General features: G+C 36.6%; 1 protein-coding gene across 57 annotated transcripts in view; it reads right to left on the minus strand.

The window, feature by feature from the left end:
- Window positions 1-26,127, minus strand: part of srcin1a (SRC kinase signaling inhibitor 1a) — a 243,469-nt gene that overhangs the window by 13,964 nt on the left and 203,378 nt on the right. For 39 of the 57 annotated variants that reach the window (XM_087243089.1, XM_087243071.1, XM_087243087.1 and 36 more), the window contains 5 exons: window positions 24,060-24,190; window positions 23,798-23,945; window positions 21,109-21,421; window positions 19,124-19,555; window positions 12,872-13,024 (listed from right to left, as the gene is read on the minus strand). In XM_087243089.1, coding sequence (XP_087099215.1) covers window positions 12,872-13,024; window positions 19,124-19,555; window positions 21,109-21,421; window positions 23,798-23,945; window positions 24,060-24,190 — 1,177 coding nt within the window. Of the gene's footprint in view, window positions 1-1,748; window positions 2,511-4,146; window positions 4,213-5,317; window positions 5,417-12,871; window positions 13,025-19,123; window positions 19,556-21,108; window positions 21,422-23,797; window positions 23,946-24,059; window positions 24,191-26,127 lie in introns of all 57 variants that reach the window. The other 18 variants (XM_087243067.1, XM_087243062.1, XM_087243069.1 and 15 more) reach the window with 3 other exon arrangements.

Raw genomic sequence — 26,127 nt, forward strand, 5'->3', positions numbered from 1 at the left:
ACTGATCTAGTTGAGCAACATAGTAGAAAAGGCCATAAAACTTTCATTGCTGAGGAAGAAAGAGAGCCAAGATGATAGAAGGACAAAAAGACACTGAAGGCGATTATACTTTATATTTTACGGTGTCCTTGTTACAGTGTGACCATATATTCAAGTACCAAGTAGGCCAACGCGGAATCTGGCAGCGCAGAAATCCACAAATTTCTGCAGTTTTAAATTAATTTCAGTAATTTTACTGACCAATATGAAAACTTTCATATTGCACAGTTTGTAAAGTAATAATCTTTTAGTAGATTTACGGTAGAAATATTATATAAGAGACTTGCTTTGTTTACCAAATAAATAGATCTAATAGGATTTGCATTGTACACATTAAATAAAAGTTAGTAATGTTATCATTTTTAATTTAACATATTAAGTTTTTAGTTTTGATACAACCAAAATCATTTTACATTAGGGTTGTCACAATACTGGAATTCTGTACCAGTTAATCCTGAAGTTTTTAAAAGCGTCCATTTCCCGATGACATTTGAGCGCTACTGGCTGTGTAGGTCATCAGTTTATCGAACTCACCACTTTTTACTGAGTTTAACCACAGATATATGGACTGTTTCAAAGTCACGTCGATCAGCTGGTTTGTCTATAAGCTAACATATGAGCAATCCACTGATAAATTGTGACTTTAAATGAGAATGAGAGAAAAAAAACCTCAGCATTTCCCGGAAACTTAGATGCAATCGGTAGGTACCGTCAGAAAGCCGTGTGTGTCATTACTGTCACAAAATGCGGTAAAAATCCTACACGACGGTAAGTTTGATGTGTTTACATGTTTACACTCTGTGTAATAGTTAGTTCGATATGAACTAACTTTGCCATCTGAATGTAAACATGGTTCCCTAGACACGTATTGTTGTCCCGCGTTGCATGCACTGTAATCCACACGTGAGTCCAGCTGCGCTCTCATAGAAATAATGAAAACAAAACCTTCACTGCAGCAAATTATAAAAGCAACACTGCACACTTGTTTTGGTAACACAACGTGGCATCTCTCTGCTGTCTGAATCCTGTAACATTGATGAAAATTATTGAAGTTGCACAATAGAGCGTGCTTATTGGTTTGAACCAAGTCTTACTCATGCATTAATGCAGCACACTCAGAGACATAATAAGGCACTCCCCAGGTACAGACCCAGGTATACAGGCTGGAATACACGCTAAGATCTTATGGCTGTGACGCAGCTTCAAACATTTGTTTCAAACCGGAAGTACGAATTTGCTCAAAATAACACAAAAACAACAATTTTTCACTTTTTAATGAAATATATGTGTCCTAATAGTGTTTTTAGCAGCATGGGACACATATATGACTGTAAACAGTGTTTCGTGACCCTTTAAGAACATGCTCATTAGAGCTCAAATGTCAGCTGGAAATGGACGTTTTTACAATTTCAGTATCAATTGGTACCGAATTCCAGTATCGTGCAGAACATAAAACCACAGATTTTTTTTACAATATTCTGTGCTGAAATAGCTAAATAATGTCCGCAGATTCGGTCTGGACCTACTACTAAGAAATAATAATTTACTACATGTACTTACTATATAGTTGGGTTTAAAATGAGGGTTAGGTTTAGTGTTAGTTGCATGTAATTATGCATTATTTATTGTTATCACTATAGTAAGTACATGGAACTGGTGTAACAAGGACACTGTGAAAATAAAGTGTTACCCCAGAGGCTAGGCTGAACCTTAGCTGTGGATGTACTGATGCAGGACGGTTTGGGTGGCACTATAGGTCTGGCTGTTCCTCCTCCATCACTAGGGGATTGTGCCATTTGTCGAATGCTGCCAGATCTCTCTGTGGAGGAACTTGGCATCTGTGCAGACGGGTGGAAGAAGTTGCCCATGTGGGGATCAGTGCTAAACTCCATCAGGCTGAGCTCCAGCTCACGGATGGTTTCTTCCAGGCTGTCCAGTCGACGGTACGTGCTGTGGCAGATATCTTCCTTTTCCCCTCCGACTCCTTGCGTGCGAATCAAACTGTTCTGAGGTGTCTCTGCAGCCCCATTCTGCAGCGAAACAGACAGTATAGTGTCCGACTTTCTCATTGGCTTGTCTTTTGCCTCTGTCACTGCCTCGAGAGACTCCTGAACCCTGGGTTCCCTCCTCAGAGGCTGTTTAATTGCTCTCTCCCTTGTTAAGGGCAGGCATGACTGGGTCACATCATGGACGGGACACTGGAGCTCTCTCTGGGCTGCATCCAAGTCTTGTATCTGAGGGACTTTTTGGCTGGTTGTCAAGTCTTGTTTCCATAGCGACAGACGTGGAGTCCTGACAATGTGGCTGAAGTAGCTGACTCTGATGTCGTTTCCAGTGTCATTGTCTTTAATAGTCTGATCATCACTGGACGGCCTGTTCTCTGCTGAGTCCTCAGAAGGGGACATGGGGAGAGAGCCGCATTCAGTCAAGACTATCTGGGGAACCGGATTGGAGGACACCCCATGCTGAATCTGCATTGTAAAAGGAGTTAATTGTATAATTTACTCCTGAATGTGATTCATAAACATAAGAGATGCTTGAGTCACCCAAAAGTGAAAATATGCTGTTAATTTACTCTCCCCAGAACATCTAACAGGTGACTTTTGTTCTTCAGAAGAACAATAAAGAAGCTTTTTCAGCTGAAACTGTAGTCCTTGGTGAGTCTTATAATGCAACTGCACATTAGTGCACAACATAAGCAAATCAGGGAATAAAATTAATACCTGTGGCTACTGAAACTTTTGGTCTGTCCAAGAAATTAAACATTATTTACAACATTCTTACCTTCATAGTCTCATACAAATGAGGAAGTAACTGGTTCTTTTGGACAGATAATGTTCGGTTCAAATAGATTCATCAGTTCATTACATGATCATATTAATTTGCATAAAAAGAACCATTGTTCCTTTTATTCAACTTCTCTGTTCTCTAGTCCTCACATTACCTCTGGCTCATCAATTGGGTATATGTACACAGACTTTTAATTACAGCCAGCCAGCCTCAGCGCTTACAGTGAACTGTCTTTCCATTGTAAAATTGCCACGTTTAATGTCTTATTTCTTTAAAAATCAGTGATCAACACTGCCTGATAGATATCCGATATAAAGTGGGTCTCAGACTGAACAAGAAACACTGCATTAAATTCAGTTTTTCACCGCCATGTCTTTAAAATATGACAGTTTATTTTATGCCAGTATTTTAAATGGAGTTTCTGCGCTAACTTGTTGATCCTGACGCCGTTAGCGGTTACACAGTCTTTCATCCCATTTTAGGCTTGAACAACTAAATGAATGCTTTAGTCTATTTACCTGAATGTCTTGTAATTACATTACAACATCAAAGCTGTAAAAGGAACATTTTAAAATTGAAAAAAAGTCACATTAAGCTTTCCCCGGAAGTTTATCATTGGCTGAAAAATATTAGCTGTGCATAAAGCTCACGGGTGGCTAAACTCGGTCCTGGAGTGCCGGTGTCTTGCAAAGTTTAGTCCCAACCCCAATCAGACACATCTGGGCTAGCTAATCAAGCTATTACTAGGCTTTCTAGAAACATCCTTGCAGGTGTGTTGAAGCAAATTGTAGCTAAAATCTGGACAACAGTACAATCAACAGGACAACAGTCATCCTGGACCAAGTTTGGACACCCCAGATATAGCCCATTCAGTCACTGTTGGAGTAAGTGGAGCATTGAAGAAGTTGTTAAACATCTGCCTCATAGAATTATATATGCCATTATATTGGCTCATTTTGAGCTGAAATGCACTGGCTCAAACCACAGTTTCACCTATTTAGTCTGATTCAGTGAACTGGTTCATCCAGTTCACCGAATGAGCTGACTGAAAGGAACGATTTGTTTATGAAGCAGACAGTTTACCTGAGGCAATGGATTATAGAAAGTAATGCTTTAAATAATGTTCAGTTTCCTGCACAGACATAATATTACTCTTTGTTGCGTCTCAAAGTGCAAGCCCATAACCTACATTTAATGAATAAGCAAGAACCAGCTAACATATGTTCTTCTAGAGAAAAAAAGTCACCTAAATTTTCTCTGGCTTGAGGGTAAATTAACAGGACTTTTTTTTACTAGCACATATAAATAAGTACTTACCATAGGTTTCTGTGTCAAATCACTGGAGTTTTCATGAAAACCAGACTTAGATGGAGTCAGCTGCTGCTACAAATGTAGTACAGCACACAATTAAATAAACACAAAGACAAAATGTAAATATTTTGACACAGAAATAGTTCAATTAGAAATAAAAACTGTCATTATTTACATATAAAACTGCCGCGTAGGCAATGAAAATCAGTCGAAAACACAAAGTAAAAATCTGTTCTAGACACTTTTCAACATGCAATTACAATGTTTTCAAGCTTCATAAATAACTTGACTCATATTAATGTGAATTATTTGAATTCAAATGAATTATTTTAAAGTTAAAACGATTTTGTTTACCTGAATGGTCATCAGAGAAACAGCAATGCAAATATGTTGTTTAATTATTCAAATATCCATTTAAAATTCAGGGGTAAAAATCAATATTTTATTTTAAAGGAGCTCGATCTGACAGAAAAGGTTGAAAATCCCTAAATTACATTACACAAACATTATTAACCCTGAAAATCTATTACTTGGAAGGTCTTTTAGGCCTGAAATATTTTGTTCTCCAGAATTTCAGAATCCATAAATAGGAAATGCCATGGTATGAAGAAGACAGTATTTCACAGATATAAATCATAATATGCAATCACAACATCTGAAATGTAGTGTAGTTTTTGAGCCATATGGACTATTTTTTATGAATCTGTTGATGCTTTTGCAAACTTAATTGAGCTTCTGTACCTATTTGTTGTAACTGCATGGAAAGGTTTTTTGTTCCTCAGAAGAAAGTCAGAAAGGAAATACATTTTTGTCCTTTGCGCTGGTATACATACAGTATTAAATACAGCAAAAAAATCAGAAATCTTGGTGATTGCACTGCAAACTGCCTCATAAAACCAGATTCAGTGCAGGAAACGAAGCATTTCAACACACAAAACAGACATGCACTGGCAAGGGCACACACACTTTGTAGGTGTTGATTGATTAATTGTGATTGTGTGAACTGTGATGTGAATATATTTCAGTTTGTTTTGTGCATAAGAGCATTTCTAATATTTAGTGTGAGAGAAGTGAGACATATTTTGTCTACATCTGTGCATTAACAACATTTCAGGACACACTGATCATTTGGGGTAAACAACAGCGGTGTACAACAGCAGTCCACACTAGCTTTTACCTGTCCTGTCGAGGGCACATGGGGCAACAGCTGTAAACTAGAAGGAGGAAGGTTTTTTCTGGGAGAGGGCAGGGGGGGAGTCAGATATCGCTCAAAGAGCTGAGCATCAGAGGGATTGAAGAGAATAAATAAAAATATGGAATGCACAAAATCAGTTCAGAACAAGTCATGTCATGATTCCAATTAAAGACACACAGGATTGTAATCAATTTCTACAATTTCCTAAAAGGTCACTGCTTAGTGCAATTTGAAAATTCTGTATCCTAACAGGAGAAAAAGAGTCGTTTGTTTCATTATATTAAATCTAGGGCTGCATAATATATCGTTTCAGCATTGATATCGCAATGTGCACATCTGCAACAGTCACATCGCAAGATATGCAATGTTGAGTCTGAGTTATAGTCGACCAGGAGCTACTGAACACATATGATTTGTGAAGTCACTGCAAAGTTTAACCATAATAGGGTGAAGGTTTATCATTTGCATGTGTTTTTAAGGCCTGTGACTGAGCATTAGAAGAGTTTAAAATATTTGAAAAAAAATATATATATATGATGTTTGGGGTGTAACAAAGATTCATTGCATTTAATTATTTATTCAGAATTTTAAAAATAATAAAAAAAAAATCTTATTTACAATTGTTGTCTTGTTTTATTCCAAATATCTACATTTAAAAGTGAAAACAAGATTATTTTACTTACCCCAGTGGAAGATCAATTTGCTTGTTTTAAGGAAAAACTCTTAATCTTTAGTTATTTCTTCAGAAGGAGAAAATAATACAATATTATTTGCTTCATCTAAGATTTTTTTTCAATGTTTGGACTAGAACAAGACAGTGCAAAGTAAAAAAAAAACAAAAAAACTTTTTTTGCATTGTTATTACTTTACCTGAATAATGTTAGACTCCCCAGAAAACTAGAGCAAACAAACAGAGCTTTTCATCTTGTGAAATTGAATTTATATTGCAATATTTATCACAAAAATAAAGCATTGCAATCTCAGATTTTTCCAATAACATGCAGCCCTACTTTTCACTGATTCTGCTAGATTGTGAACTGCTCTAATGTGACTGAAACCCTTTGAGAGCAGACTGTCCAGATGAAGGACAAAAGAAGACTCCTTCAGCCGTAGCATGAGAAGTTTGTCACTCCCACTTTTCAAAATCTCATTTGTGTCCCCTCACTTACAAATTCATTGGCTATGTTTTTTCTAGACTGGCCATGTTGATGCATGCATCCGCATCCAGAAACTTTGTGTGCACACTCCATTAGCACAATCTAAAAAAGTTTACATACACTGCTTTTGAGTAACTTTTAATTTAAAAGTCAATATGTTCACAAAATTACATTTAATAAATATTTATTTATGCTGTCTATCTGACATTGAAATGACAAAATACTGATTAAACACTAATGTTTGGTTGATGTGTCTCTGATAAACACCACCATTACACATTATTCCCCTTTCATTTCAAGTACTTTAAAATAAGTTTAGCAGTGGAAATTGTTTAACATCCTATTTACATTTTCTTCACACACACCATTTTTTGTTTGTAGGCTATTGCACAATATGGGTTCATACAGTTATGCAAGCTACATTAATATATATTGTACAAATACAGAATTCTCAATATGTTTATAAATAAATATATGCTTTGCATATATTATATCAGGTAGATCATTTTGACTTGGCCATTTAATTAGTAGCTCACATGCTGAAAAGGTGTGGGCACCCCTGATATAAACGGAGAACATTTTTGTCTGGAGCTGGATTATGTGAAGTTCAGAATGTAAGATTGTGCTGCTTTAATGCCTGAGTTGGATTTTAAAATAAATTTGCCCAAATAGATGCTAAACTGGCTTGATTTTATTTGGAATTTTGGATTTAAATAATTGATCACATTTTTTTGACTTTATTAAATGAATATCTCAAGTTTTAGTGGTCGGTGCATATTAAACAATTAAGAAATCAAAATATGTTTTTAATACACATAGTTTATAATCTTCAATTCTTTTTGATTGTATGTATATTTCTAATCAGCTAATTACATCCTGCATTTTGCATAACCTAATCCCTAAATGTATGAAAATACAGAAAAGTTGATTCTAATCAAAAACATTTTACCCTGATTTTCTTTTGTCTCCACCCACTTTCCAAACCAAAGCTAAACCCCTGCCTGTAGTGATGTCCTGTGGTTGCAAATGTGCTAAAGTGCTAAAGTCGTTCAAAGCAAGGGCCTGCTTAGTTTTGACTGCTGTAACCTCCAGAAATGTTTGTTGTATTTTTTGTTCTGGCTACAATCACTGTGATTTCCACAAAACAAGTTTTGTTTTTTTTACTTGAGGTGCCTTGTATATTATCTAAAACACTGTTTTATTAGCATGCTAAATCTACCCACTGGAAAAAATGACTCATTGAAATGACTAATTAGTAAATTTAGTAATGTTCAACTTAAGGTGCTTTCATACTAGCACTTTTGGTCTGCATTTGGGCTCATTTGACGTCGAAGTATGGAACGTTTAGCTAGTATGAACAATGGTTGTTCTCAATATGCGTTCTTCAGCGATCTTGCATCCTTGTATTCTCGCGTTATGTCATCATCAACTGCCAAAGTTCAGTTCCAAAACTCAAAACTGCAAGAACGGCGGATGCGTGAAAGTTCGCAGATGTGTTATCAAGAATGTAACGCTGCAGACTTGAAAGGAAAACTCGCTCAAGAAGTCCCATAAGTCACTGCGGCTAAAAAAAGTAGATGGGAAGTGCAGCATTCTATATTGACTTATTATTAAAGTTCAGAGATATAACTTATTTATCTCAGGAGTTTCCCTAAATGAGACAGTGAATGACGGTTTCATCACCATGAAAATTTTAATGAAGGCATAAACACATTAAGGGTGTTTATTTGCTGAAATTCTAAACTAAACTAAAATATGTTTTTATTTTTTTTTGTATTGTGCAACATATATTTATAATGTTTTTATGCACAGTATTTACATTGAAAAGTGGAAAATTAATAAATCGTTGAATGCTGTAATTTTAAAATAATTTTCCCCGTTTAAAAAATGTGTGAAGGTCATGTGACCATCAGGAAGAACCGAGGAAGAACGCAGCATCTCAGTTCTCACAGGATGCATTCTGTGTTCTTGAAGTCTTCCGAGTTTGTTCTTCCAAGGTAACTTTGCAAGACCGGTCTCCACAAGACAGCAAGTCTGTTCTCTGCATTCTTGGAATTGAGAAACAGTCAATGTCTTCTGAACTTGGGTGGACACCCACGAACTGTACCAGAGCCCATTTGAAAGAGGTGGTCTGGGGCACATTCGCATAAACTCTGGTCCGGTTCACGTCTCATAAAAATCCAATCATAACAAGACCCTTTAAGGTAAGTCATTTCACTCGGCGGCCATCTTTGAAATGCCTCTTAGGCAGTATGCTTGGGCATTCTGATCACCCTACTCTACTGAAGTAATTTACAACTTGGTGTTGATGGCGAGTCTCCTCCAGAAATGACAGCAACTTTTTGTTTATAAGTTTGTGGGCGTTTAAGTAGTTGCTGTCATGTGGTGTGCGTTTGACAGGACGGACAGTACCTCGCGTTTGTTTCATACAGATTACGACACCAGATAACTTTTGCTTTTGTCTTCACTGGAGAAACATCAGTCTGCAGCGATCGATGATTGGCTCCTGCACCAGTAGGCGGGGCTTTATTCGCCAATGACCATTACACTTTTCCACATTCAAAACTATACGAGTAACATGTCTTGTGTGTGTGTATGTCTGTGTATCAACTAACATTACCATGGCGACAAGCGGGACTGAACCAGTACACAGTAATAATGTCTGCTTGTCTACTCCAAAAACGACTTCTAAAGACAATGCGTTAAGTTCAGAACATTTAGTAATTTTTTTGGCAGCAGATAAATGCAAGTGGCTCATTGTGTGTTACCAAAACCAAAAGATTCAGTAAAAGCATAATGACCATGATGTGTAAATGTCTTTCCATTTTGGCATCTTGGCTTTTGTGGCCGTCACCTGTACACACAACAGCAACTCGATGATGCAAGCGTACCGGTTCAGAGGGAAAAAAACAGTTCAGAGGGTGTGAAAACCAGTTGAGAAGGTGGCAAAGGGGGACAATCGAACTTGAGTTAGAAGCAGGCAATTAAACAATTGTGAAAGCACTCTTAATTTGTTCATTTAAATTTAGCTCATATAAATTGTTTGCAGCCAGTTACTTTAAAAAGCTAACATAAAAGTGCTTCGAATGTTGAACACTACAAAAAGCCTAGCACTTACAGTACAAATTCCTCTCTAATTTTAATGTCAGCTGTAAAATAACTAATGTTAATTGGATAGAACCTGTGCTATTATCCGAAATTACACACTTTACATTTCAATTATGTATGGAATTTAAATGTGAATGACCATGAATGCATATGTTTTTTTGGGGAGCTTGTGAGGCTGGTTAGCTTTGAAAGGGAGGTCAGCATGGTGTCGCTGCAGCGCTGCCCGGATCTCAACAGGTCTCCACAGGGTTTCCAACAGAGACATGCAGCAGGGATGGAGGACAAGAGACATCTGCTCGCTTACCCTGTCATCCACTCAAGCAAAACAACCAAATCTGTCTGCTTGGTTGTGTTAATGAGCCTCGCAGTTTCTGTGTCTGTTTGTGCGTGTGTGTGTGTGGCCTAAAGCAGATCAAGGAAGCCTAACATCAACACCACTGCAGCTCAAACTGTGTCAGGAGAAATGCACAGTTGTGACCTTCTGGCAAAATGATGATATGTAAATAGAGTCGACTGGGGAGTGAGGTTAGATATTAATTGTGCATCAATTAAAAATATAAAACCAATTTGCAAGTGCTGGAGCTGGATAGGGTGAAATTCAGAACGTAAGATTGGGCTGCTTTAATGCCTGAGCTGGATTTTTAATTGAATAGGCTGCTAAACTGGAGTGGTTTTATTTGGATTCCAATAAATTGACCACATATGGTGAAAAAGGGTTCATTGAATAAATATTAATTTTAATAATGAATCACTCATTTATTCATTTTCTTTTCAGCTTCAGCTGATTTATCAGGTTGCCACAGTGGAATAAACAACCAGCTATTCTGGCATATATTTTAAGCAGCGAATGTGACTAGCCACAGCCATATCACTCTGCAGCCCAAGATCGGTTACTCACTGAAGCTAAGCAGGGCTGAGCCTGGTCAGTACCTGGATGGGAAACCACATGGAAAAAAAACTAGGTTGCTGTTGGAGTTAGAGAGGCCAGCAGGGGACTCTCAACCCGTGATCTGTGTGAGTCCTGATGCCCCAGTAAAGTGAAGGGGACACTATACTGTCAGTGGGTGACGTCTTTCGGATGAGATGTTAAACCGAGGTTCTGACTCTCTGTGGCCATTAAAAATCTCATGGCACTTCTCGTAAAAGAGTAGGGGTGTAACTCCGGTGTCCTGGCCAAATTCCTTCCATCAGCCCTTACCCATCATGGCCTCCCAATCTCCCCATCCACTGAATTGGCTGTATCACAATCCCTCTACTCCACCAATAGCTGGTGTGTGGTGCGTGCACAGGTGCCATTGTCATGTGGCTGCCATTGCATCATCCAAGTGCACACTGGTGGTGGTGTGGAGGGACCCCTCATGATTGTTAAGTGCTTTGTGTGTATGGTCATAAATGCGCCATATAAATCCACATTACTTACTTACAGCCAAATAGCTTCTATTAATTAATCATTATTATGTCTGACATGTGAGATTTTGCTCAATATAATCAAAATTACACATGAAAATGGGTTATAGTTATATGTCTAGTTTGTATTTTCTTTAAACTTTAATTGTCCTTTTATTGCAATTAATGGGGTCTTAATAAAGATCTTAATAAATTGCTTTTACAATGTGAAGTCTTTTGAATTTTCACTCTAGATAAATTGTCTCCGAGAGGTTTACATGAGGAGTTTAATATTAATCCTTTTCTTTAATAGATCTTTAATGTTTAATTAGGTGTTTGGATAAAGGCTATATTTTTGGCTATATTTTGTTGTATTTCCTTCTTTTGTTATGTTATGCTTTATTTTGTGACGTAATATTAGGGTTTGTTTCTGTATTTTTGTTTTGAATATCTACTGTAAGTTGTTTAATTTATAAATGTGATCACATGATCCGGTAGTGTACAAAAAGGAGTAACTTTTTGTGATTAGCACTGTCTGATGAAAACCCTTGTACTTGAAACGTTACACACCTTTTATCAGCCTTTACATTTAATAAATTGCCAGTTTTGGAGCTTTGGGTTTTTGCCACTTTTTTGACTATATATTTTTGAACTGAAAACAGGAGTAATGATCCTAAAAAAACAGCTATAACAGTAGCTAAATAACTTTTATAGTCTAATAAAATGTTCTTTAAATCACAATATACTGCACAACTGTTTGACCATGTTTTGGTTAAATTAAATAAAAAAACAAATAAATAATTAATAAAAATAATTAACAGTGGAAGTCAGAATTATTAGCCCCCCTGTTTATTTTTTTCCCCAATATCTGTTTAACAGGGGGACAATTTTTTTTCGACACATTTCTAAACATAACAGTTTTAATAACTTATTTCTAATAACTGATTTATTTCATTGACATTTCTTGACAGCTTAAAGTGACATTTAAAGGCTTAACTAGGTTAATTAGGTCAACTAGGCAGGTTAGGGTAATTAGGCAAGTTATTGTAAATTATTGGTTTGTTCTGTAGACTATCGAAGAAAAAAAATTGCTAAACGGGGCAAATAATTTTGACTCTAAAATTTTTTATTTTTTTAATTAAAACTTGCTTTTATTTGAGCCAAAATAAAACAAATAAGACTTTCTCCAGATGAAAGTTTTATTTGTAAAATACTGTGAAAATTTCCTTGAACTGTTAAACATCTTTTGGGAAAAGATATAGCAGATATTCAAAGGTGAAAAAAAATGGCAAAGGTGGGCGAATAATTCTGCCTTCATCTGTAAATAAATAAATAAATAAATCCAATTTTGGTGAATAAAAAATCTCTTTAAAATATAATTTAAAAAATCCTACTGGCTCTCTAAATAAATAAATCCCAGCCTCTTTAAAATTAAGTCAAATTTCCCAACATAACTGGTACAAAAGTTGCTAATTCCTCTAGACAGCAGATAATTGAGACACATATTGCATGTTTTGACTGTACACTCCATGTGCTGTGACATTACATACAACCGTTATCCCACAATGCACTCACCAGCACCTAACTAACAGCACAAGACATTGTCAAAGCACTCATTTGAGCCTAATAGGCCATGTGCCAAAGAGCACAGGCAGAAATTCACATCTTCTGGCTGCTAATGTGTGCTTAATGAATGAGCGAAACCAACCAACTGCTGGAACCCAAGAATGTGTGTGTGTGCCTGTGTGTGTGTGAATGTAATTGTATTGCTCTGTGGGTGTACAGCAGACACATCTGGTGCCAGTGACATATGGACATTAATCAGCACCATTACCACTTTATCCAGCCGCTCTGAAGTGACTCCTCAGGTAACACGTTCACTCACCTCCAGCTCGGCTGCTAGTTTTTCATCATCAGCTTCCTCTCGTTCTCCGCCAGCGATGGTTGGAGGGGTGGAGGCTGGTCGAGGGGCTTCAGATATACTTCTGCGCAGCTTCACGTGCGGCTTCTGGGACTCGGCCTCCTCTGATTCAGATTTCTGTTAATATGCAGAAAGAGAAGTAAACCTTAAGGTGTCAATTCCAGTTCCTGGAGGGCCGCAGCTCTGCACAGTTTAGTTACAACTCTAATTAAACACACCTGATCAAACTAATTGAGTCATTCAGGCTTTTTTAAAACCTATAGATAAGTGTGTTAGAGCAGGGTTGAAACTAAACTGTGCAGAGCTGCGGCCCACCAGGAACTGGATTTAACAACTGTGTGGCTTAAAACAAGATTATAAATAAAATGGATAACAAATAAAGAGGCATAACCCAAACTCTAATCCTACTTTAAAGTTTTTTTTTGGAAGAAAATGTATGTACTTTGGTTAATTACTCAACATACTTTATACACTGCAAAACCCTCTGAGTAAAGTTTACTCAGTTCAGAGAGTATGTGTTCCCTCTTTAAATAAGGGCAAACAGGTTCGTTATAAGTAAAGCTGCTATTTGTGGAGTTGCTTAATGATCCTCTTTTGAGATTTTGAGAGATTCAATGTATTACATTTCATCTAAGGCTTTGATTTAAGTCAGTTGTAGTTTTGCGTTTCTCTTTTGTGTTTCTGGTTATTAAGAGCACGTGTTCAACAGCAGTGCTCAATCATCACCAAATTAATCCTTTCATCATCTCATTAAGTTGAATAACTTTAACTCAGTTTAGAGAGAGAGAGACCAAATACTATTTAAACTGAGTACATTTTACTGTTTAAATAAACAGTGTCCCTATAAATATATTATAAATTACAAACAAAGCCACATTTTAAAAAATTATTTCTTATTGCTTTTAAGTAGGTAAAAGTTTGACATCAACCACATGTGGACAGTCAATAAATTAATCAAAATAGTTTATTTATGAAATATTTTGAAATTTAAAGTATTTATTTAATCAATCAACACCATATATAAAATAAAGTAAGATGAAGTAAAATAAAGTATATAAAATAAAGTAATCAATTTATTGAACAGAATAAATTGATAAATATTAATATATCTATCCAAACATATATCAAAATATTTTAACAGTAAGTAAATGTTATTCCTATTATATTCAAGAAAGGACATTTTCACAGTAAGTCTGATAATATTTTTTTCTTCTGGAGAAAGTCTTATTTGTTTTATTTCAGATAGAATAAAAGCAGTTTAAATTTTTTTAACACTATTTTAAGGTCAAAATTATTACCTCTTCAAGGTCAAGGTTAAGGTCAAGGTAAAATTTATTGTCTCCCATGGGAGAAATTTGTTTTACATAGACACCAACAAGACAACATGTAACCTACATACACAGTAAAATCTAATCCTAAAATACCTCCTAATTAAAATACGATTGCATTAAATAAGTAAATTTTTTTTTTAATAAAAATAAAATACAATGTGCCCCACTGCCCTCTGTTGTGCCAACCAATCCCATTATCTTAATCTTTGACCATCCTTCCTTACTTGCTCATTGATCAACTTAACTGAAAAAGGAACAAAAGAATGTTTATATCTATTGTACTTGCATAACGGGACCCTGTATCTTCTACCAGAATTCATCAGCTCATACTCCAAAGACAGCACATGTGAAGAACCGGATAAAATCTTGTTGGCTCGTTGGATTGAGCACAACTCAAAGATATCTTTCAGCGAACCAAGTGTCTTAATTCCCATGATTTTTCCTGCCACTCTCATCAGGTTATTTACTTGGGTTTTCATTTCTACTGTTACATTTCCAAATCAAACAATAATACCATATCTTAAGATAGACTCTGTTGTTGCTTTATAAAAGGTCAGCATTATGCTGCTACTCACTCCGAATAATCTTAGTTTACGTAAAAAGTGTAATCTCTTATGAATTCGTCCACAAAGACTTGAACCTAAGAGTGCCAATTAGGTTCATGATCAATATTCACTCCTAAATATTTATATGAATCAACCTGCTTAATGTCTTTATCATAAACTACAATAGAGCTCCTATCGCTCACTGAACTGGGGTCTATGATGGCCTCCTCCGTTTTCTTAACAGTAATTTCCAAATTGTGGTCATCACACCAGCTGACAAACCATTCTACAGCCGCTCTATATTCCATGATGCTGGACTGATCTTTTGTGAAAAGGACCAATAGCACAGTGTCATCGGAAAATTTAAGAATATATTGACTTGTCTGCTGCCTAACGCAGTTGTTGTTATAAAGGGTAAACAAAAATGGTGAACTTACACACCCTTGTAGCACCCCTTTACTGATTGTTGCTACATCAGATGACCCTAAAATAAATTTTACTTGCTGTGTCCTGTCTGTTAAAAAAGAATAACACCATTTAATAACAAAAGAGTGCACTTGCATTTTTACCAGCTTTTTCAAAAGTCTATGTGGTTGAATTGAATTAAATGCTGAACTGAAATCGATAAAAAGTAACCTAGCATAAGCAACTGGGCTCTCTAGATGCTTTAAAACAAGATGCGTTAAACTGCATCAATAGTGCCACGGTTACTTTTGTATGCAAATTGATACTGGTCTAAGTATGGCTCAACTTCCTTACGCAATTCTTTTATTATAATCTTCTCAAATGATTTCATGACATTTGATGTTAAGGCCACTGGCCTTTTTGATGGCCCCACTGGACAAGCCTTTTTTTGGGATTGGGATTATTACAGATTTTTTCCAGAGCTTTGGTATGTATCAACTAAGAGTTGAAACAGGCGATGTCAGGCAGGTGTAAGGTCCTCAAGCTCCTCAGCAAATGTTTAAGCTATATTTTTCCAGTAGTCTACAGAACAAACCATGATTATACAATAACTTGCCTAATTACCCTAACCTGCCTAGTTAACCTAATTAACTTAGTTAAGCATTTAAATGTCACTTTAAGCTGTATAGAAGTGTCTTAAAAATATCTAGTAAAATATTATTTACTGTCATTATGAGAAAGATAAAATAAATCAGTTAAATGAGTCCCTCCAATAAACAGAAGTTAGGGAAGAAGGAGGTCAATGTAATTGATACATTGATATATCTGTGCAGATACTTAATATAAAATATTTCCAATTGTAAATGTAACGTTTGATTGAATGACTGATTGTTTTTCAAAGAAGTTTTTTAAGATGAATTTAATTTCAGCAAATAATAACTAAAAGGCTTCAGAAGAGCACAATATGTCCCATTGCAAAATAATGACCAAATCTTAATTAAAAGTAAACACAAGGGAAATTATCACATCGACACAACTAAGTCTTCCTCGATCAATCTCAAATTCACCAGTGACCAACAGGTGATTTATCACTATAGGAACAGCCGAGATGATAAAGAAAACATCAGCCATGAATTACACACACACAAACGCAGGCCGCTTTTATGAGATGCCTGACATTTCAGAGACCCTGCACTCAAATAAAGGTGATCTAGTGTTTTTCTGTATCCTCAGATTTAGCTTGCAGGAACAGCTTGCATCTAAAATTTTGGGCAAGTTTGCATGCATAAATAAACACACACGAAACTGTGTGTCGTAGACAGAGGTTGTGTTAAATGAAATTTTAAAAAAAGAATAACATTTGCTGTGATGGCATTTTTTAGGGCAACACAGTGGTACAGTGGTTAGCACTGTCGCCTCACAGCAAGAAGGTCGCTGGTTCAAGTCCCGGCTGGGTCAGTTGGCATTTCTGTGTGGAGTTTGCATGTTCTCCTTTTGTTTGCATGGGTTTCCTTCGTGTGGTGCAGTTTCCCCCACAGTCCAAAGACATGCGTTCAAGGTGAATTGAATAAACTACAGCAGTCATAGTGTATGTGTGTGCATGTGAAAGTGTATGGGTGTTTCCCAGTACTGCGTTGCAGCTGGAAGGGCATGGACTGTGTTAAATATATTTTAGATAAGTTGGTGGTTAATTTCGCTGTGGCGACCCCTAATTAATAAAGGGACTAGGCCAAAGGAAAATGAATGAATGTGATGGCATTTTACAGTTTTTTTCTCACTATTATAATTTTTTTTAAAATAGTTTAATTTAACAACAAGCAATAATACAATTCTAGACTAAACGAGTCTGTCAGAGACTACATGGTAAACTTGACAACACAAAACAGAAATTGAAATTTCTTTCACTTTCAAATTTGCTATAAAGTGCACATTACCATGTGTGAAAAGTAACTTGCCATGAAGGATACTGTTTTTGTTTTTGTTTTTTATGATCAGGCTGCGATGTCAAGATAGCAATGCTATAGATCAAATATTGTGTCTGCCTGAAACTCTGGCAAGATTTTTTCTTTACAAAATCATAATATAATCATCACATAGCGGTGAGTAGTTTATCAATTGACAGTGTAAAGTCATAAAGGTAAGAAAGAAAGAGTTTTGTTTAGTATAATTGTATATAGTAATATGACTTTTGTTCATCTTTTGTTCAGAATATATCCGGCATTTATTGTTTAAATGCACTTTCTATAATAGAGTTGCTGTTCTCTTCATAAACAAATGTACAATCTATTCTAGTGCCAACTCAACAACCTGATTTCACCAAGGACATGTTACTGAATTAACTTCTATGTTGATCCTGGAACAACATTCTAATCAGCCAATCAGAATCAAGGGTTATGTTTATTGTTTATGTTAGAATTAGGCTTATGGTTAGAATTATGCACATCTACATGAGTGTCATCCAACTATTATTCCCCTCTGATTTTAGGAATAATTTAGAATTATGGATGGGTTTAGGGGTAGGGAATAGGTATGGATTACATTTGTCTACAAAAATGATGTTCCAGGATCAACATAGATGTTAAACCAGGATTACATCGAACTTGGCAAAATCATTACATGCATAGCCAACTTATCTTCTAAGCTCATAACTAAAAATGAAAATGTGAACAGAAATGATCATGTTTTAAAGTGTATATGATGCCATAATATTTTGCACAGTATTAAGTGTACAAGGTAGTAGTTTGTTCAGTATTAAAGTGCAATTTAAAAGCTTAACTAGGTTAAGTTAATTAGACAAGTCATTGTACAACAGAGGTTTATTCTGTAGCCAACTGAAAAAATAAATCTTAAGGAGGCTAATAATATTGACCCTTTTATTAATAAATGCTTTTATTCCAGTATAACTTAGACATGTGTATTTCCAGACAAACAAATATTATAGGAAATACTTTGAAAATCTCATTGGTCTTTTAATTACTTGGGAAATATTAGAAAAATATATTTTAGTGAAGGACTAATATTTTTACAGGCCTGTCCATGATGACTAAAGGTTATTGCACACTGAATCCAATTTTTTCATTTGTAATTTTCACACGTTAAAAAATAAATTCGACCTAACATTATTTGAATCGTTTTGACACACTGCCTCCAAAACTTTCATCCATCATAAAAAAAAAAAAATCTAACCAGGTAAAATGTTTTCCTGCTTTTCGCATCTGAAAAGTGTTTTAGCAGTTCAGAGTCCTCATTCAAGTGAAAAGCTTATGCAGAATGCCGTCATTTTAGCTACAGATAACTTTATGACAAACACAGTGCATAAAATAAAGACAGAATCTGGTGGACAGTTGAGAACTTCTATTAAGTGACTGGCGCACCTCTCCCTTGCTGCTTCTTGGTGTGTGTCTGTATGAGTCTATATATTTGACGCACTGCACATAGACATTATAATAAAAAGCATGGTCCTCTTTCGGTCTATTGGTTCGACACAACAACGCAGCCACCATCTATTATAATGTCTATGGATACTGTCAGTCTCTGTTCAGGATTTGTTTACGTACGTGAATGTGTGAGATATCACAAGCAATGTATCACATTTCAAATGACTTCCTGAAATACACTTTGCATTTGCGGACAATCCAGTTCAGCTCTTTGATAATGAGCTGAACTCTCCTTCCTCTATATGCGGTATTGGATAAACACATTAATATGTAGTCTATTCCTCTTTCTTTTTTTACTTTGGAGAAGAGAGGAGAACAAAGAATCAAAGAATCTACTTAAATTGACTCCGAAATGTTTTGCGTTTTTTCGTAATGGATTAATTAATACAGATCGGACTTAATACAAAATGCGTAATAAAAAACGCATATAAAATTTCAGACTTCAGTGTGCAAAGACCTTAAGTCACAACCTTTGGTCATAGTGTTTGGAAATGTTACCTTTATACTCTTTCCAGGGATGATTATCTCTCCGCTACGTGTAGTCAGCCCCGGCGAGGAGGGGAAGCTACGGCGGGGCGGTGGAGGAGGAGGTGATTTTGAAGGCTTCTCTGTTCGATATCTTGCCACCGTCAGTTCATCTGAGCCTCGTCTAGATCCGCTATCTTTACTGTTGAGTTTATGCTGAGGTTTGTTAGGCCTGTGTTCAGGTGTGGCATTGGTGCTGGATGGACTTGGATTCTGGTTTTGGTTTGGGTTCTGGTTCTGGTTCTGATTCTGGTTCTGAGCAGGTTTGATCTGCTTGGCGGCAAAGTCCAAGTCAGGAATGGCCTTCATGAGCTCTGCCTGAGTCTCCTCCAACAGTCGATTGATGTCCTGAGCGCTGTACTGTGTCAGACTGGCCCTCTTCTCTTCCCAATCACGCTCCGCTGCCTGAGAAGACACCATTTACAGGGGCATTATTTCAATTTTGTTACATACATTTTATGAATTCCATTTAAAGGTGTCATGAGCTGGGAAATTAAATTCCTCTGATGTTTTTACCTATAAACTGTTGCTGTATTATGTAAATATCTGGTAAGATTCAGAGTTCAAAACTTTCTTATACAGTAGGTCTAAAAATTTACATTGGCCAATCTTCCAAAACGACAGGTTGTGAATCTGCCTTATAATTGTGTAATAGTTAAACTCCGCCTCCACAGACGATCACCCGATGCTACACCTTCATCAGTCTGTTTAGCTCCGCCCACTAAACCAAATGATTAAGATGTTAGGTAGACAACTGGACACTGACACTTTACATTTCCTTTCATCTCAGCCCAGAATTAAGAAAAAGTGAATGAACTTTATTTTTTTAAAGCTCCAGACTTTGTCAGCTAGAAATTGATCCCTTGATCTGTTTACAAACAAGGCACAATTAAATGCTGCTTTTTATTTATTTTTTTTTTTTTAGAAATTAAGACAATGCTGTTTTTATTATATTATGTGACTTTTCAGAATTTCTGAACGTTCAAGCTAGGGCTTAGTTAAGAAAATTATGTTATAATTATATAGACCATTTTCACATTTCTGGGTTTCTCAGTATTGGAAGTCATCATAGTTAGGAAAATTATGAGCGCCATAAATGGGAGAGTGTAATAATCTTTATAACAACTATTTCTGTTATAAAGACTTTCAGAAAAAGAAAAAAAAAATGTATGAGACTGATGATGACAGCCAGAGTAGAAAATAACATCAAATTTACTGTCCTGTCCCATAGACGCTGCATTAGAAACGCCTTAGTTTTTTGTTATTTGAAGCAAAGATGATATTCTAAATACATAAATACATACATTTAGATAAAAAAATCTAAATATTAAAAACTTTCAAGGATTTAGGATGCTGATGACCGTTAAACGTGTTATGACAGTCTTGTGAAAAGGGTCCATTATGTCAGCAAAAAAAATTAATAAATGAAGGTTTACTTTAAATCCCTGTCAGCATTCAGCAAGGCTAATGTTGGCTGGATTAATAAAAACAAATCCAGCAAATGTAATATTATTTTTAAAGTTATGTTGAAGCCAGCTTTGCTTTATTCAGAATAACAAAACTCTTACTATTGAATAGGAAGCTCTGCACGGTTTTGCTCCAACCCTGATCAAACACAGCTGATCCAAATAATCGAGGTGTTCAAAAGAGACATAAAGACCTTCATTAGTTGGATCAGCTGTGTTTGATGAGGGTTAGAGCAAAACTCTGCAGAGCTGCGGCTTTTCAGGAATTGAGTTTGAGACATATGCCTTAGATACTTAATAACATGATGATTAGTGTCATCATCAGACTTGCCCTTCACACTTTCAAACAAAATTACTCATTTAAAAAAAGATGTTATGCTATTATATATATTTATTCAATGGATACTAGAAAACAACATATTGTAGCTGCTTGGTAATTTCTGCTTGGTAATTTCCATTGAAACAGGGAAACAATGAAATCTCTATCCTCACCAGTCTGACTTCCACAGATGAGGCTTTCTCAGACCCTCCTCTTCCTCCGAGCTCCTCCAGACCCCGGGTCTTCAGTGAGCCCACCATGACCCCATGAGAGTCCTTCTCTCGCTGTGCATGGGACGAGTTAGAGTGGCCATGACCTTGCCCTGGGTGAGGGCTCCAGTTAGCCAAGCTGCTCTCATTGAGGCTCAGCGGTGGGCTGGTTGGAATGTCAAAGTCTGTGTTCTTTCTGTACTCGTCCCCTCCTCCAAGTTTAGCAGAGGGGCTGGAAAACTCATCCTGGCTTTTCCACACTCCCTCATTCACCTGCCTGATTCAAGCATCACAATGCACCCAAGGTGATGGAGATTAAAATACATTTGAGACAGTCAAATCACAAGGATAGACATAGAATGATTAAATTACAGCACTCTGTGATTCTTTCCCAATACACCTACGCCCTAAAAACATTTACTCTCATTGTGAAGAAAGTGTACATACTTCTGAGTGTGTAACAGAAGAGTAGGTGAGCTTTGGTGAATTGTTTGGTTCAGGCACGTGCACACATAGGGCTCAACCTGTGCAGTGCACATGCCCTTTTTAGTCTTGGATAGAAAGTGCCCTTCAAAAATGATCAAAAGTGCCCCCGCGACGGGCACACCCTCGGTCCAGCCCTTCAGTAGGCGCGTGACAACACCGCTCTTGAGTATGCGCGCAACAAAAACAACCACCCCCCCACTCTTCAAAAAATTTATCCTGCACATGCCCTTTGGACGGTCTCTGAACGGGCCTGGTTTGGTTACTTAGTTACAAGCCCTGTAAGTCATCTTGTCACAGCACCACAGCCCTTTTATAGTGAATTTTTTATCATATTGGAAATGAAGTAGCATGTAAATCTGCCATTGATGGGTCTTTCATGCAGAAAAATATTGTAAATACATGCTTCAGCACACACTTATGTGAAACTGCAAAAACACTGGAGCTTAGAGAGAGTGACCATTGGGTTATTGATCACCTCCCTGACTAAGGCCCTTCTTCCCCGATCACTCAGCTTAGATGGCTGGCCTGCTCTAGGAAAAGTACTGGTGGTTCCAAACATCTTCCACTTACAGATGAAGAAGGCCTCTGTGCTCATTGGAACTTTCAGAGCAGCAGAAGTTTTCTGTAACCTTCCCCAGCCTTGTGCCTTGAGACAATCCTGTCTCAGAGGACTACGGACAATTCCTTTGTCTTCATGCTTGGTTTGTGCTTTGGCATGCACTGTCAACCCTGTGACTTTATACAGATAAATTAAATCAAGTCCAATCAACTGAATTTACCACATCAGTGGTGATCAGTGCAAACAGAATGTACCTGAGCTCATTTTAGAGCTTCATGGCACAGGCTGTGAATACTTATGTACATGTGATTTTTCAGGTTTTTTATTTTTAATAAATTTGCAACAATTTCAAAAAAATTATGGGGTCATTATGGGGTATTGTGTGTAGAATTTTGAGAAATAAATTAATTTAATCCATTTTGGAATAAGGTTGTAACATACAAAACTGCAGTTCCTAGGTAAAATGAATGCTATTGATCAGTATGACAAAAAAAGTTCATTTTCACACTATAGATATCGACAGTAATTTGTGACCAACAATGAAGGACTATTTTTTGCTGCAGTTCTTTGCACAACACCAAATTAATACCACAAAACAATTTAACGGTGTCTATGATTAGTAATCAAAAATGTTTGCTCGGTAGTTTACATTGTATGGTGCTGTACTTGTGATGCAGAGCACTTGGGTTGGAATACAGTGAAGCACACGGGTCTAAAATAAAGATAAAAGCAGTGTAAAATGTTGTTTTTGGCACTATGTTATGTTTGTATTTGGCAGTATATGTGTGGGTTTAGTTCAGCTGTTCATCTGCATGACCAGCCCCTTCTCATTAAGGTGTACAGGGACATGCATCTGAAATGTGCAACAAAACTTATACCTAATTAAAATATTTCAGATTCGCATAATTGTACACAGCGCCCCCAAGGGAATTTCCCATCAGAAATATACAACAAAATGTACCATAAGTAACTTATTTCAGATTTACAGAAATGTAGGCTGAGGCACACTTTTACAATCTGGGTTGCTTTATAAAGATCACAATAATGTTGCAGATGAAATATTTAATGCAGATAACATACACATAAATACTATTCATTTAGTTAATAAGTATATGATTATTTAATAATCAGTACATTTTCATTCTTGTGAATGTTTGTAGTTTAAAAAAACTTTTACCAGTTTGTAGTACTAATTGAAACAATGCATTGTTGGTAATAGTAGCTGCTATATTGTAATATTAGTTACACAGATCTGCATTTTCAATCTTCTTCCTAAAGTATTAGATCAGAGGTGGCCAAACTCAGTTCTGGAGGGCCGGTCTCCTGCATAGTTTAGTTACAAGCTCAATCAGACACACCTGGGCTAGCTAATCAACCTTCTAAAGGCTTGCAAGAAATGTCTTGGCAGGTGTGTTGAGGCAGGTTAGAGCTACACTCTGTAGGACACTGGCCCTCCAGGACCAAGTTTCGGCACCCCTGTATTAGATCATCCAGGTAGCTTATGTATTCTCATTTGAACATTTTTTAACAATTTGTAACAGACTAATTCCTCTTTTGAATACCATTCAGGACGAACTGTATTAGAAATGAGAAGCAGCGTTTGTCTACCTTCTTAGTGTGGTGAGAGTGTCAGTGATGGATTTGCAGCGTTTCAACAAGGCGTCCAGCCTGTGAGGCTCCTCTTTCAGGAATTTCACCGCTTCCACTTCCACTCGTAACACCACCCGCATTTTACTCTGGAGCCCAGGGAACTGATCTGAAGAGGGAAACAGACAGGTGGAGAAGTGAACAAGCATCTCTGACTCTATTCTGTAATGAAACAGAGCCGAGTTTCGTGAAGTGTCTGACTGTGAAGGACAGAAAGACTCACTCTTTAGCTCCGTCAGAGTCTCTCCCAGTTTCCTTAGCATTGAGCTCTTCTCCTCCAGCTCCTGCACGGTCACATGTCTGTGATTGACTGAAATCTCCTTCTGAATTTCCTCCACTGACTTTTCCAGATCACTGTCAACACGGACATCCTCTCATTAGCTTTATTGCAAGTATTGATTATTTTAGAAAGAGCAAAACCCTGTATGGACTGGAAGAAATGTGTTTTTTTCTATTGCAATCATTCAATATTTTTAAATCAAGGCAATTTACTCAGAAAGGAAGATATTAAGGGCCAAATTTACAATCCCATAAAAGCACAGATGGGAGTGTAAATTTTTGTAGGTGATCTAATGACAATGTGCAAATTAAAAAACACAGACGCAGCAGATCATTTCCATAAAGACCAAAAAAATATACTGTACCAGGAGCAGAGCAAATTCAAAACAACGTGGCTTGATGATCAATATATTGGGACAAATGCTGTGAGCAAACACAAGTGGAGAAAACTCTCTCTTTTTTTGTACAAAACACTTTTCATTCCTTTTTTTTCATAGGATTGTGTGCTTACGTTAGATTAACAACACATATTGATTTTATAACACCAGGTTAAACTTTCTGACACCATTATGCAATCAAATACATTAATTCATTCATTCATTCATTCATTTTCTTTTCAGCTTAGTCCCTTTATTAATCTGGGGTCGCCACAGCAGAATGAACCGCCAACATATCCAGCACGTTTTACGCAGCGGATGCCCTCAATCAAATACATTAAAAAGAAATACAGGCCACAACTGAATATTGAGGATGATCTCTGAGTGACTTGAAAATTAAACCCAAATTGGACTTGTGCTGAAAACATTGTGTCCACCAGTCTCTTTATGTGAGGTTAATAATAAATTAAACAAATGAATAAATGATTATATAAATTATAGCCTTTGCTTGTTAGACTGTTGCAATTTTTCTGTGTTGTCAATATGATCATGTTTATAATGGCATATTGTTGTGAGAGAAAATTTGTATATTTTTAACCACCCTCCAAGGAATGTGGAGGTCACGAGTCACTGGCATTAATATTTTAGGGGATCGCGAACTGAAAACTTTGGGAACCCCTGATATAACGGAACCTAAGCAAGAACTGAATTCATTTTGATAGTTTTTATATTGTATTTGCTTTGCATTTGTATAATATCTTTGATGTAAGAATGTTTAGATATTTTTACACCAAGTAATTGCGACCATAAACCTGCAAAAGCCATTTACTTTGGTTCAGTTATATCACTTTAAAGAGAGTGAAATGAGCCTACTAATCGCCATAAAAGGTAAAGTAGGAGTCTGAGAAAAACTATTGAATTTAGAATTGAATGACAGATGGTACAGATGGCTTTTGCATCTAAACACTTAAAATGTTTTTGTTTTATTATTTCAGTAATTAATTTTAAAGTGTCTCAGTTTCGTTACACAGTAGGAAATCTCGGACTTTTTGAAGTCTATGACATTTGAAAGTTTAAAAATACATAGTGAGTTGAGTGTGAAAATCCTCCAGCCCACCTCTCCAGCGTCAACATGCATTTGAATAAGTGTCAGTGCAGCAGGGTGTATTAGCACTAAACGACTGAGACACAGTCTGAGTGTTTACACTCAAAATCCAATTTAACCACGTCAAATAAATCCACCCCCCACAAAACGGTTTGTTACAAACAGCATCCCGTTAATAATTGAATCACATCAACTGGCTGTTAGCTATACTTAATAACTGCTATCAATTAAAAGCAACACGACTGATCTGGCAGCAACTTGAAGAGGCGGATTTAGTCACCCCGCTGCTTTTAATTGGAACAAAATAAATCAATGAGATGCTGTCCGTTGCTTGAACAAGCTAGCATTGAGGTGTGGGTCTGCGGCTCCTTAACTGAGACCGTGTTTATACCTCATTGTTATGCATTTATTCGCTTTCAGGTGTGAGTTGAGCGCAATAAAAATAGCAGGGAAATAATTTTTGCCCATTATGCAGCAATGTCACCATGCCAGCGCCTCAGACTGCATTATCAGCAGATTACGAGCTCATA

Source organism: Danio rerio, chromosome 3 (genome assembly GCF_052040795.2).
Source record: "Danio rerio strain M-AB ecotype USA chromosome 3, GRCz13ab, whole genome shotgun sequence".
Lineage (NCBI taxonomy): Eukaryota > Metazoa > Chordata > Actinopteri > Cypriniformes > Danionidae > Danio > Danio rerio.